This window comes from Sus scrofa, chromosome 8 (assembly GCF_054392235.1).
Source record: "Sus scrofa isolate SSC_HxYL_T2T_F1_AM1 chromosome 8, Sscrofa_HxYL_maternal_Yorkshire_Landrace_v2.0, whole genome shotgun sequence".
Taxonomy (NCBI): Eukaryota; Metazoa; Chordata; class Mammalia; order Artiodactyla; family Suidae; genus Sus; species Sus scrofa.
Genome location: NC_139390.1, coordinates 67087632 through 67102253, shown reverse-complemented (window position 1 = coordinate 67102253; position 14622 = coordinate 67087632). Strand labels below are relative to the sequence as shown.

At 32.9% G+C, this 14622-nt stretch overlaps 1 protein-coding gene across 50 annotated transcripts in view; it reads right to left on the bottom strand.

Annotated features, from left to right (window-relative positions):
• Positions 1–5427: 5427 nt before the first annotated feature.
• The window catches only part of ADGRL3 (adhesion G protein-coupled receptor L3), an 812688-nt gene continuing 803493 nt past the window's right edge, over positions 5428–14622 (bottom strand). For 37 of the 50 annotated variants that reach the window (XM_084972370.1, XM_084972365.1, XM_084972348.1 and 34 more), the window contains one exon: positions 5428–12977. In XM_084972370.1, the coding sequence (XP_084828496.1) occupies positions 12175–12977 (803 nt within the window). In that variant the 3' untranslated portion in view covers positions 5428–12174. The remainder of the gene's footprint in view (positions 12978–14622) is intronic. The other 13 variants (XM_084972390.1, XM_084972391.1, XM_084972387.1 and 10 more) reach the window with 1 other exon arrangement.

Here is a 14622-nt window from a genome sequence, read left to right as displayed (position 1 = left end):
CTGGATTCTTCTAAATTATGTATCAGATATTTGTATTAAAAAAGAGATGGCCTCTATATTGCACACTGACCATTACCCCCTATGTATTTTTTTCCTGACCATAGCAGACATAAAGCATCATGGAATTCTTTCTCCCTATTTTTAGGTGCAGCCTTCTAAAGATGTGCTACAAATAGTCACTACTATCCATGAAAGTTATGTGTTAAGTATCTAGGTAATTTATATGTATTAATTCTATATATTATTGCTGACCATTGAAGAAGACTAGTAGGTGTGAGAACCCAACCGAAGTTCATTTCTATTTGACGAATGGTGGCTGATTTCTCTCTTACCTTCCTTGGGGTCCTTCAAGCTATTCCTGTTTAGAGAAACCTTGTGGCATCAATATGAGTTGTTTACTAAAACACACAAAGAAGAATGTGAATTGAGTGGTCAACAGATGCTAAAGATAAGCTGGGAGTTCTATTGAAGAAACTTGATTTACTATCTTTTTTGCATTTTAAATGATAAAATAAAAACTATCCTTCGTCAACTTGCAGCTTTATTCTCTGGAATTACAGGCAATTCACTTTTACAATGAGTAGATTTTTGAACAGCTGTGATACTGCTAAAAACCAGGTAGATATATAGTTTGGTAATATCCAAATTTTCAGGGAAAACTTGAAGAGGATTCATTCCATGGAAATAATTCCTGATATTTATCTGTGAATTATGTGTGATTTAAAATTAATAAATGACTTTCTATTTCATGGATACTGAAAATGGTGATAGAAAGCTAGATATTCTCAACAAGAGTTTTTGTTCTATGAATTAACTAATGAAAAATGATTCAATAATTCAGTTGATTTTTATTTGACCAATATATGATTCACCTTTATTAAGTGGGAGGAAAACCATTTAGGTGATTAACCAGACTCAGATAAGAAATTTTCTGTTTTTCTTTTTCTATACATCTTTTCTGCTTCAAGGAAACATTTTATAATATTTTGAGAATATTTAAACATGATTGATGCAAATACTTATACAATTAAACAGTTAACTGTGATCCTCAGCCCAAAATGCACATTAAATCACCTGTGGGCTTTGAAAACTAATTTACACCTGGTTACCCACCCAGAGATTCAGATTTAATTGCTATGGAGTGAGGACTGGGCTTTTTTTTTTTTTTTCTTTTTTTCCTACTACGTTCTAGGTGATTCTGACTGCAGCCAGGGCTGGGAAATACTGAGCTAACTATTTTAACTGACCCTAACAATATACATGAAAATAGCATGATAAATTTAATCACTCTTTTCAAAATAAATGAATAAAATGTAGCACAATTTTGTGTTTCTTAGGAATTTGAATTGGTCTTGATGTCTCAATCTTAAATACATTCCAGTTTGAATTTTTAAAACCAAACAATGTCATTACTTATTATTTTCCAACTTTTAAGCAAGTTATATATACATAGGTTACAATAGGTAAAACAATTTCGTAATTTTAAAATTTCAGATTATAAAAAATGGCACATACTTAAGAATGAAAACAGAACAAAGAGCGTGCTTAAAAAGAAAGTTTGTACTCTTTTTTTCCATTTGCATCCATTTCTTCTTAGTGTGTTTTTCTGCAATAACAAAATTAATGAAATTCTATTTTCATCAGTTGCAATAGAATGTTGCAAATTAGCACTGCTAAAGACTTCCTAAGAATGTGAGAAATTATGAGCTTTAAACAGTGTAAGGTACAAGAAAAGGAGCTTATATTTTAATATAACCTTATCTTTTCCCCCAACATTAAAGAATAATTGTTAATTTCTGGAACATGATTTAAGTGGTAGGATTAAGGCTATATACCAAATATGAAATACATGTCCTTACATTCTATATGAGAAAAAGCATGGCTATCAAAATCAAAATAAAAGCATTTAGAGAGGTGTTTTTCCCCAACTGGAAATATAAAGTTAATTAATATTTTAGAGACTCAGACATGAGTCATTTTTAGAGAATTGTGATTATCTGAAAGATCGTGTTCATTATAAAGATTACTTATTTCATAATTATTCAGACATTTTTGTTCAAAATTATGATGTGTTTTGACACACTTAACACACAATCACCAGTATGGACAAGATCTTTTATTTCAATTTATACATAAAAAGTCTTCAAGCCAAATTAACATCCTTGATCCTTTTAGATAAGACATTTATATTTTCTGCTGCTGTGACTGAGGGTAAATTCTGGTGAAGTATCTTAGGAAAGGAGAGAAAAGCAAGTTGAATTTTATCTTCTTAGATATTCTACTCAGAGAAGACTCTTCACTGGCAATAAACTTTCTAGCACTGTAAGTAAATAAATAATCATAACTGATATTTTAGAAATAGATTTATCTATAAAATTCAAAATGATGTTACTTTTTGGGAATTTATTTTTTCTTTAATTTTTTCACTATTTGTTATACCTAAGTATGTGATTAATAACTTTACATACAAATGGAAGACTAGTGAGTATCTCCAATTGCAACAAATTGTTCTTTTACACACTCAAAATTAGTTGACATTTCTCTAATGCCTAGTTCTAGTGTGATTTAGATGAGTATGGGGAAAATACCACTTTTCTAAGATCTTTCATAATAAGCAATTACTATATATGTGTGTTTTGTTTTACATATACATGCAATTACATGCATGTGTGCAATTACACAGACACTCCACCATATTCACATGTCATGTTTAACCTAAAATGGTATAGTAGAAGAGGAATGGCTTCAGCTTTGGTACCACTCTTATTCATTAACAATTTTGAGACTCCATTCTGTGTATATTTCCAAAAATATTAACAAATCTATCTTTTGGTAAAATTGGTCACAATCTAGAAAATCTGTTTCTCCTTTCCATAATATCCTAGTATCTAAAAGTAACCACTTTAGGGGAAAAAAATCCGGATAGCAAGGCACAGTGTGTTCCTGAAGAGGCAGACAGTCTAAGAGCCTTGGTACTAGGGCAATAGCTGCAGAGACAGCCCTGAGAACTAGTCTGAAATGCAGAATCTCAGACCCACACCAAGACTAAACAAGTTAAAATTTGCATTTTAACAAGATTCTCCTCTAATACATCATACTTGATAACAGAAACAGGGTTGTTGAGTAAAACCTCTCTCTCCAGTTGCTACAGTCAAATACTAGAAGACGGGAAGCTACACTAAAATAAAGGGATTCTATGACTAGGGTGGAATTCTTAAGGCAGCATTCTTCTATTAATTGCCCTTTCTCCACGTAAAGATTGGAACCAGCCATTTAGTGGAGGTACTTTTGTCACTTTTCTGTATCATGAGTTATAAAACCAATTAATATTGAAAGAGTCACACCTCCAGCTTTTCATTTAAGTAAAATACTCAGGGGGAGAAAAAAAGAATCAGTTATAACAAAATATTTTGGGTGGTGTTTTACCCAATTGTGTTCCATGGGTTAATAGTTTTAAATTATTGCTCTTCAGGTTCTTTGAGGATTTGGAGTCCAAATAAGTTTAGAAAGCAGTGCAATATACACTTCTTTTCGATTTTGTAGTATATCCTCTGAAATTCTCTTAAATCTTATAATAAAAAAGTTATTTTCCTTTGTTTAGTCCAACATCTCCCAAGTATATTTAAACCCAAAAACATTTTTTTTTCCATAAAATAAGACCTGCTGAAAAAGAAGACACACACACAGAGTCTATTTGGTACTAACAAAAATCTGTTTAAGAATTTTCACAAGGGTTTCATGTGTGCCAAGTCCATTACATACCACATACAAATTAGATATGGTACTTACTGTAGAGATGAAAAGCGCTGTTCTTAGTAAGGTAATTTGTTCAAAGATGTAGAATCAATGATATGTCTCTCTTTCTCTGTCTCTATCTGTCTGTCTGTCTGTCTCTCTCAACTTCCTGTTAAAATGGAGTTTGCACAAACTTTGAGCTCCTTAAAAGCAGGCTCCATTTTTTTAAGGTTTCCTTGAATGCCTGTTTCATTCCTTTTATTTAAATGAGAAGGGAGGGGCTAGTTTCTTTTCAACTAATCATTTAGTTGATGCCTGTTTAGTTAAAAAAGAATAAAATAGGCTTTAGACTGAGAGATCTGGTCCAGATCTCACTATTCTATGACGGTGAGACCTGAATTACCATTTCCTTCATAAAGTATGAAAAATTCCATTTCAGTATATTATTAGAAAGATCAAATATGGCAATGTAAAGTGCCAAACACATATTGACGTCAGGAGCTACTAATTCTGTTTCCTTTTTGGAATATTTCTTATGAAGATGTATTTTTCAATATTATAAAGTAGAGGCATCCAAATTAGATTTCTGTAGCAGATATTTGTACTTATTTTACTAATGCTAAGAATTAGTAAAGTACATAATCAGAATCCCTGACACTGCGGAATGATGATTATATACTGTCTGTCTTCATGGCCCACAACACATACTATATTCATGGTGCCCTTTATTCAAAAGAAGAATGGCCCATCACAGCACAGAGCTTCAAACTCCCCCTTGGACCAGAGGTTCATTGGTGACTGACTCTCCTACTCCTTGGTCTGAGATGAGGAGAAATAAATTGATCAGGCAGCAGAAACAAGATGCATTTGACTATATCATATTACTGGCAAACTTGAAGGGCAAACAGAAAGTTCTCAATTTAACTTCCTTATCTTCCTGGAAAGAATAAATAGACACCTTGGGTGGCAGCTGTTCTCAGAAAACATAGAGAAAATAGCCTCACATTTTATTTTCAATGTGTGAGAGATGGTCGAAGGGTGAGGAGATATTAAGACAATATATTAGGGGTCCATGTTTCAGTTACTATCCTGCAGCTTTAAACACAGTCCCCAAACCAAAAATTTGGGTTTTCCATATAATAACAGTGACTACATTACTTCTTGTTTACTGAGATTGTTTTTATTGAGGTTTGTAGCTCATGATTTTACATGTGATTGTACAGAGCATTTAAGGAAGAAAAAAATGTTGGAAAGCTTGAACAAGGGGAAAAAAAAATCCAACATATTGAAATCTGGTAGGTGTCTATGATGAGATTAATGTCATGTGTAAATATATGAGAATGTAAGAGACCAAATCCTGCAACAACTATTTCTTGTTCCTAAAAAAGTGATTTTTTCTTGTCAATGAGAAATAGCTTAATTAGTGGTTAGTTTTTAAAATAAACTATCTTTTTTTTTTTTTTTGAAAAGATGCATCTTGAATTAGATTCAATGCTAGGCAAATGCGAAAACAGCATGAAAACTTTTCCAAATTATTCTTCCACTTTCCAGTACATTCACAGAAGCCATTAAAGGAAGTCAAGTTGACTCTTCCTGCAATTCTTGTCTTTGTAATTCATAGGCAAAGATCAGAGTTAGACTATACAAAGAAGTCTTGTTTATAAATGAACACATTTTGATTGTCCACAGCTGTTTCAAGACATATCATCTTTTATTACTTAGGATGGTAAAGGAAATCTTTATTTCAAATGAGGCATGAAAACCAACTTTTATTGTTTTTTCCTCATCTCTCTTGATTCATAATGTCATTCAAAACATAAGACATTGTGACAAGTTGAAATTCAAGGCATTAAAAAAGGTTTCAGAGGCCTAGGCAGTGGTCGGCATAAGAGGACACTCTGTTCTAGTCAGTGTATTGTGAGTCCATCCCCCAAGACCTCTACTTTCTATTAAAGGCTTGAGGACACTCATGAATTTTGCCAAACATTTTGTTTTTGAGGTCAACCAATACATTTCATTTTGAAGCAAGGACTATTTTGCCAATTTCACCTTCAGAAAACTCAGAGGAATTAACCTGTAAAAAGCCACTTTAGGTACAGATTTTAAATAATACTTCTTTGCCAATGTAGTGTGAGATTCTGCAGTCTTGGGCCATTGAGACAAACTTAACGCCTTTAAAATCTGAAGTCCTCCAATATTGGACTAACAGTAAGTCTTTAATAATCTCTCCCTCAGATCACAGAGTGCAACATTCTCATTTTAAAATTATTCATTCTCAGTGACAACGTTTATCTAAATTAGACCCTTAGAAGACAAATTTACTTTCTCTCTCTTCTTTCAAGCTCTTTCCTTTAGCATTTTAGAATGAAAGAAGCCTTGGGAATACTTTTAGACACATTTGGATTATGGAGTACTTTGATAACACATCACGGGCACAACTGTCTGCAGAATTTTATGAATTGACTACAATAATTGAAGAGAGAGAAGGACTTGAGAGTAATATTTTCAGCAGCATAATTATTTGTTCAGTCTCAAAGTAATACTCATATATATAATGAATTATCCTATAATATGGATATTGCTTGGTTATGAATTATTTTTCACAATGTACATAATTCCAATTTAATATTAATTTAATGTTTATTAGAAAGATTCATAATAAAGCTCTAAAATGTACAAAGCTACTCGTAGCATTAACTGTGTTGGCATACAAGAGAGTAAGCAGATTAGTGAACGTGAATTGAGCAAAAATACCTATATTTAAGAAATATTTATGTTTTTTGAGACAAAGTGTAGCTACACAAAAAAATATCTAAAGAGCGTTAAAAGTGTTTAGTATTTTCAGTGGAATCGGCAGGTTAAAATTATAACATGTTTAACTTCAGTTTTAATTTTTTTTAACATATCAATGGAATTTGGTACAGTGTTTAAGGTTTTTCATTATTTTTTCATGGAAATTTTTTTTCTCTAGCTTCAGCTACCTTACCATAAATTTGCCAGCTTGGTTTTGCTGATATCATGATTAAAAAGACTGCATTATCCCAATAGAGGTTTTTATCTTGTATAGTCTTCCTTGACTTCTTCACAGAAATCAAAGTTCTCCTTTCACTTGCCTTCTTAAAAATCGTAGTTCGTGGTTACCTCTGAAACACTCTAAAGGGACACAAATTTAAAAAATTTGCATGACCTGCTATTAAGAGAGAGAAACATCAAAACATAGTTGAAATAAAGGCATTGGATAATAAAGATCCTAGATGTTAAAAAGTGCCGACATATTTTTTTTAAAAAAGAGGGAATAGCAGTAACTTCATTTCAAATGAGAGTATGCAAAATTATAATAACTACCTGTTTCATCACAAAAATCACAAAGTTTGTCATATTGCAAACAAGCTATTTCCCCTGCAAACTGAAAATAAAAGGAATGGAGTGCCTAAGTATGTGTTTAGGTGGAAACTAAAGATTGATTTCCCTTTTAAAGCAAAGAGGAAATCATCAGGTTAATTAGTAAATAGGAGAGATTCCTCTTACTGCCTCAGCAGGAAAGAAGCCGTTACCAACACTTTAACTTATTCTAGGCTAGAAATGAAAATTTAGATACTTAGCAATCTTTTTCAGATGGTTTAAGAGGGACCTGTATGCTGATTACAAAACTGAGTTTACAGTTGGGATCCACTGAATCTATTTTAGGAACTGAAAGAAGCTTTCCTTGTAGAATGTACTGGCACAAAAATGCTTCCATAGCTATTTTGCAATGTCGTCGCCTCATGTGTGTTCTTCTGTCTTCCCAATTTATTGATGTGCAGAGATATAACGTAAGATATATTTAAAGTATTACTTAGAAATGCATAATAATTATTTATGTCGTGAGCCACAATTATGAATTACTAAACATAATTAATCCTAATACCTTGATACTATAATATACGGGGAAGATCATACATATTTTATCTTAACTATATTTGTTAGAGAAGAAAGAGCATTCTTGTCAATATTTTCAGAATTGCTTAAAATCAAATTAGGGTTTGAGTTCTTTCTCTCTAAATCTGAATTGACTGTGTAGTAGTTCTTCAGTGTTTTCTGTTTTTTGAAAAATGTCACAAGCAATAGCACTTTGGTACCGTACTGATGGACAACTTCTAAAAATGAATTATTCTTTCACTAATAGAAAGTGACGATTGATTAGTGTGAAGTTGATCTTTTAGACAACCCGGATGAAATATCTTCCTCTCCCATTTGTCTCTATAATAAGGCAGAAAGTCAATCTTTGAAGCAATTTTTAATGTCATTTTTAAAAGTAAGTGAATTAATCAACAGATTTGAACATGTGGGAAGATATTGCCTAAATTTTAAGTCTATGGGTTCTTTATAAATATTACTAATTCACTTATATACTTACTCTAGTTTTATGAAAACTTTTGTCATGCCAAGTTAATATTAAAAAATGAAATCTTAAAGAACTTTCATCAATATGTTAACATTTTTAGATTAATGGGGACATTAAAAATATACATCATAAATTATATTTGAACTTGAATTTGTATTATAGGAAGTTAAGGGGGTCTCCATTACCTGCATTTGGTATCTATATTTTCTGATTATTTTTATCTCAAGAGAATTGTTTTCATGCCAGTTTTTTGTCATTATGACTATTTTAGCATAGCAATTTATTATTTAACTACAATATTTTTAACTTTAATAGAGTGAAAACAAAGACAGATGCTCAAAAAGTTTAATTGGAATTCCATCATATTTCTCTATCAAAAATTTAGATTTCTCCATAAATATTATTAATTAGGAACATGGGCGATATGACAACCCAACAATTTCTGAATCAACTAAACATGAAGTTTGTTAGCTAGTGTCCTGATAATATATCATGGGAAATAGCCCCCAAAGAGGAAAAAAAGTTCAAGTGTAAAATGTTATAAAAACATCATTTTACTTGGAAATAATAATTTGTTCGTTTTATTGGCATAAATTTTGCCTCCAGCTATCCAAATAATGTGCTATGCATATATTGTATGTTTGATAAAAATTTACTTCTTAATGAAAAATCAGATAAACACATCAGAAATATTCAAATAAGTAAATCATGACCATCAAAGGGTATATTAAAAATAGAGTCATAGATGGTCATACCAAGAGAATTTTAAAGTTATTAATTTATCAATTGCTACGCATGAAAATGCATGTGAAAAAGAAATATTCAAGTGAATAAAATCCTTGCTAGTGTAATGAGTAAAGTGGACTAAATGAATGTTTGATATACACAAATTTCTATTGCAATGTATACATAATTAACTCTTATCCACTGTTTTGTTTTCACGATAGTCACATCGAATTTGAGGAGAATAATCTCTTCCTGTCAAAACGTCTTTGGGATCTTAAGTCTCTCTGAAAGCACACCAATTATGATAAATGCAAGTTCAGAAATCTCAGCCTTTCATCTTAATGTAGGAGCTTGGTAGTCACTAACAGGACTGAATGGCTTTCTGCACCAGTTTATGTGCTCAACTGATTTTCTTCAACTTGGCCTGTGTAGAGCTGGGGAGGCTATCTGCTTCCAATTTCCATATAATGAAACACAAAAGATAATGGGCAGGGAGGTAGCAATATCAAAAATCAAGAATTGGCAGCATCAGCAACCTGAATTGAGGTAGTTTCCCCATTATTCTGTGAAACTTGCTTCTGATGGATGGAGCTGCTTTCGTAAAAATTACTGCTGGATTGGCATAACAAGCCTAAGTACTCATAATCACAGACTACATTGGTGTTTCTGAAGTTACCTTAAACATGTCTAAGAAGGATTCTTTCAGTACCAAATGTCTTCTGTGTAACCTATAGGCTAACCACCTTTCCAGGGCTAGTGTTGCCATATATGGCATGAGAAAACCTAGTTACTATTAAAGCTTGTGGGTCTCCTGTGACTTAGAGAAGATCTGTAGACTTAAAAAATGCCTCAAGTGACTAAAGAGGAATTACACATACAATATTTTGAGGTGATATTAAAGTTATGATGTATTCTGGCCCAGAACAGAATTTTTTCTTTTGTCATATAGTTTAAAACTGCATATATAGATTACTGACTATTCTCTAAACTACTCCTCCTCATAATTTAAGAAATTAATTTATAGGTGGCTGGTGTTTAGCTTTTTTTTTTGAAAAAAATAAAGAAAAAGAAATTACCATGATATCCCATAATAGAAATGATAATTCAGTAAATTCATTCTTAGACCTGGGAGGGTCTCTATGCTTGGACACTGCTGGTAAAGACTCTTCAGTAACTGGGCATCTAGAAAGTTGTTCTGAAAGGACTTTTCCCCTCCCATTTTAACCTTATACAGGTTAAACAAAAAGTTAGCATAAAAAATGTCTTAAACTGTCTTTATAAAATGGATATTCTTTTTGCATTATTCTTGCAGCTGTTAGCCAATTGAGTGAATTTAAATTTCCAACATCAAAATGAAGCTCATAAGGGAGGAAAAAAATATGATTCACACTCTCCCAATTCAATACTTAAAAATCTCTGATTAAAGCTGACTTTTATAATAAGCAGTACAACTGAAGCTGGTTTATAAATAAGCACACAGTAACCTATATATTAACCTGCCCGAAAGTAAGTTTATGCATCTCATTTTAGCCAGCATAAACATGCCCATCCCATTTTTCTGGATTACTTTGTCTGCAAAAACTGTATAATTTTGTGCTTAGTTTTTCATTTAGGCTGATTGATTTCTTTTGCATGGCTCATTTGGGCCATAGAGGTTTAGCAAAGTTTATACATTGAAAACAGAAAGAAAGGCAAGAAAAATGAAAAAGAATAATTAATCATATAGTACATACATCAATACAATATCTTCTAAATCTCAATCAGTTGTTTATTGGTTGGCAAACAAGTTTCACTTTTACAACAAATATTAGTAATGAGGTCATCCAACTTTGAGACCATACAAAATGGATCATAAATTTAAAAAAAAATTATATGTGCTAATTTACCTCATATATTCCTACATTACTTAAAATCCTGTCAAATAAATAAACTTTCCTGTTAATAAACAGAAGAGGCTTTTTAAAAAATCGCTTCAAAATAACTTGACCTTTCGATTCTTTCTATAAGGGAGTGAGTTTCTTTTAAAAATTGGTAGTGCGGGTGCCCACGTGGAGATCAGACGAGCATTCAGCACTTTCACACCTATGGGATACCATTTTTAACATGCAGAAGCCCCACTAGTTCTATTGACACCTCTTGACTTCTAGAATCATAGCTACTGTCTTCGTGATGAACTGCTTGCCAAATATGCTTTGCATTACAACAGATGTGCACTGTAAACAGAAAAGTTCTTCCTGCTCTAATTTGCAAAAATGCTCTCAGAAATATTCTGACTGAATAAAGATATATAGTGAGGGAAGGAAGTCTAATTTTATTTATTTTATTTATTTTTTTGTAAAAAATAATTTGTTTGCATTACTAGAAAATGATTTTTATAAAGTGATAGCTTCATTTATTTATTTATTTATTTTTTTGCCAGATGAAATTTTAAAGGAAAAAAAAAGGCAAAAAAAAAAAAAAAAAAAAGAAAGGAAAGAGGAAACAAAGAAGAAAGAAAAGAAAGAAGAAAGGAAGGAATCTTTGCTCTCCTACTGGTAGACAAACTTGCAAGACCAGCACGAAAGAAAAAGAAAATTTCTTTTTTTTCCACTACATTAACAGGACTCAAATTCTGGAGGAACAGAAAGCAGACTACATGTGCAATGCTAGTATCTGTACATTACATAGAAATTGTTCATTTTTTTTTCTGCCATTAGTTTTATCATCAGTTAATACAGCAAATCATAAAATATGCATTTAGCATATAATTCTAGAATTCCTCTCCATCTCATTATTGATTTTGTTGTTTTATTTTGCACACCACAGCTATTCCTGCTATGATGAATTCAGGTTGTGAGTGACTAAAATCCACTATGTGATAGAGTTTGCTTTGCGTTTCTGTTTGTGCAGCACTCCAATCTAGATGCAGCATTGTTACTCATTTCAAACAACCGTTCTGGCCTTTAAAAAAATCAGGTCCTTGTAATTATAGTAACAGAGCATCAGAGATGTTAGAACAAACACAACATAATTCAACAAGGCCACAATGAGCGCCATTTTCTTCGTGTCTCGTTCATTAACATAATGAAGTCTCCATCTGAGGGGGGAAAGGACAGGAAAGCAGAGGGCACAGGGGGATTTCAGCAGTTATCTGTCTCCCCTGGGCTGACCTAAAAATCCAAGTTTTTTGTTTTTTTTTTTTTAAAAAAAAAGGAATCTGAGAGTTTGTGTTTGTCGTTCAAGAACAGCATAAAGATTTAGGAGTACACACATTATTACCACTGCTTATATCAACTCAGAACAGTCAACCAGGTGTTCGCAGTTTTGTTGGCTTAACGTCCTGTCATCTTCTATAGGCTAGTGACCAAATGAGCAGGTCCTTTTGAACTTCCTTCTGGGGGGGTCCCATCTTTGTTTGGAGGAACTATAAATCCGTCACTGCTACCGCGACCTAGCTGGTAGTAGGTGTGCAGCTGATGGACGTGGTTTCTGGAGCCTAGGTTTGGCATGCTTTTGTAGTAAACATCTTCGGCATCACCACACTTGGCCGGTGGGGGTTCCGTCTGGGTGCTGGTGGTAACGCTCTCTGCCGCAGGCACACCAGCCAGTGTCGGCATGCTGGTGTAGAGAGAGTCCCTGTGGGGTGACTGGAGATCTTCTGTGTGCTCGTTGGTTAGCAACGGGAAAAAGCTCTCACTGTGGTCCTGGGGGATCCGCCTTCTGGTGTAATGGTGTGGCTGGTGGTTCTCCGTGGAGTAAACTCTTGGGGGCAGCAAAGGAGCATCTGATTCCTCATGAATAAGTTCCAGGCCCAGACTCTCTTCATGGTTAAAGGAGGTGGCATCATCCAGGACAATGGCATTATCTTCACTCCCACTGCCCAGGTTATTCACCAGCTTGTTCATCAGATTCCGGTTCTGTTCGCTGCTGGAGCGCTCGTGGTTATTCAGGTAAGACGGGATATAGTTGGAAGTGAGTTCCTTCAGAATCTTTTTCTCTAGGGCGGTCTCGTTATGGTTATAGCCACGGTCTATGATTTGCACACAGTTGCTCAGGTATTCCCCGCTGGCAATGCTGTAACTATTGCCATGGTTACCATTCAGTGGTAGAGTATCCATGACACTTGTATCCCTGGCATTGTTCAGAAGCCCCTCTGAAAAAGATTACAAAACACTATGACATTTATATCCAGTGGGCCATAGAACACACACACACATACACACAAACACAAAAGCAAAAACACCCGACTATGAAGTATGTATAAATTGCTAGCAATTTAATTAAGCATAAAATGTTTGGAAATAAAAAAGACTATTAAATCTGTATGTCCACATCTATGTGTATGTATACTTGGACAATTGGTAGAACTCTTATAAACAGAAAATAAGTATTTTAAGTAAATCTTTAAGAAAATTAAAAAAAAATTATAAATTTGCAATTTCCACCCAAACATTGCCTGACAGTATTTGAAACAAATTTGGTTTTAAGTTAGGAAAAAAGACAAAATTTTGCTGTAGTTATTCATAGCTTTCAATTTATACACATCAAAGTCAATTCAATAATTCATTACCTTTAATTTTGCATATTATCTTAACACTGAAAGAGATATAATATTAACATAATTCATGTGTGGTACTTTGGATATACTGGTCAAAGTAAAAGATTCAAGCAGTTTCTAATAATTTGATATGTAATTTTGTAAGATTAAAAATTATTTCTACACACAAAACCACAAAAGGATTATGTTAAATTTGTCAGAATGATGTAATCATGAAATAATGCCTAGTTAAATAAATGGCACATTGAAATAATTTGCACATAGGGATTTTTCAAAACAGAAATATTTGGATTTACTTTCCAATTTTCTTTTCTGTTATGAACACTTTGGTTACTATTATATATTAATCCATTAGTAATTGTTTAGGGTCATTAGGTAATTCTACAAAGGAATGTGTAGGGACATATGGGGGATCTGATTCCTAAAACCATAGTGTCAATATTAACAGTTCCATTTCATAATGAGTGATGACTTTGTGTGCATAATAAATTTTAGGTTTAAGAGACTAAACGTCTTGTTCTGGGAAGAAACAGCTGCAGTGAAATTAATTTGACCACATGCTTCTTCAAGGTTTTTGCATTTTCTTGAATGAACAGAAATCCATGAATCTATAATATTTCCATAAATCACTTCAAATTCAACCACAAAAGAAAATAAAACACAAACATTTAACCAATACTGCTAAATAAGAAAGGGTATCTTTTATAGAACAATTAATTGAAGAATTCTATTAAACTTCTCAATACATCGCTAACTTGTGAAAATACAGCATTCATTCTATATCTGTGATGCAGTTATGTTTATCAAACTCAACTATCTCATTGCTAGTTTAAATAAAGTGTCCCAAATATATCAATTTTTAAATGGACTTCTGATGCACACTCTGTATTCAAAGTAACACAGTTTTCAAAGACAGCAATGCATTAAATACAGTTAAAAGCAGCCATCACAGACATAGGGTGAAGCGATTTATTTTCATGTCAAGATATCTTGTAGACAAATCCACAATGTTAAGAAAAAATAAAAGTTAATGCTTTTTAAAGGGCTGTATGTGATGGGTGATTGCTGCTGCAGAGGCTGTTATGGTATATGCTTGATGGTTATGGTTCAGCAACTGATGCATTGAAACATGTGTTTATCATTTCTGTTGTCAATGCATTAGGTACGGATTGAAACCAGCCATAGTAAAATAAAGTGGGTCTGTTGCATGTGACATGTACTTGTATGATGAAATGTAGTA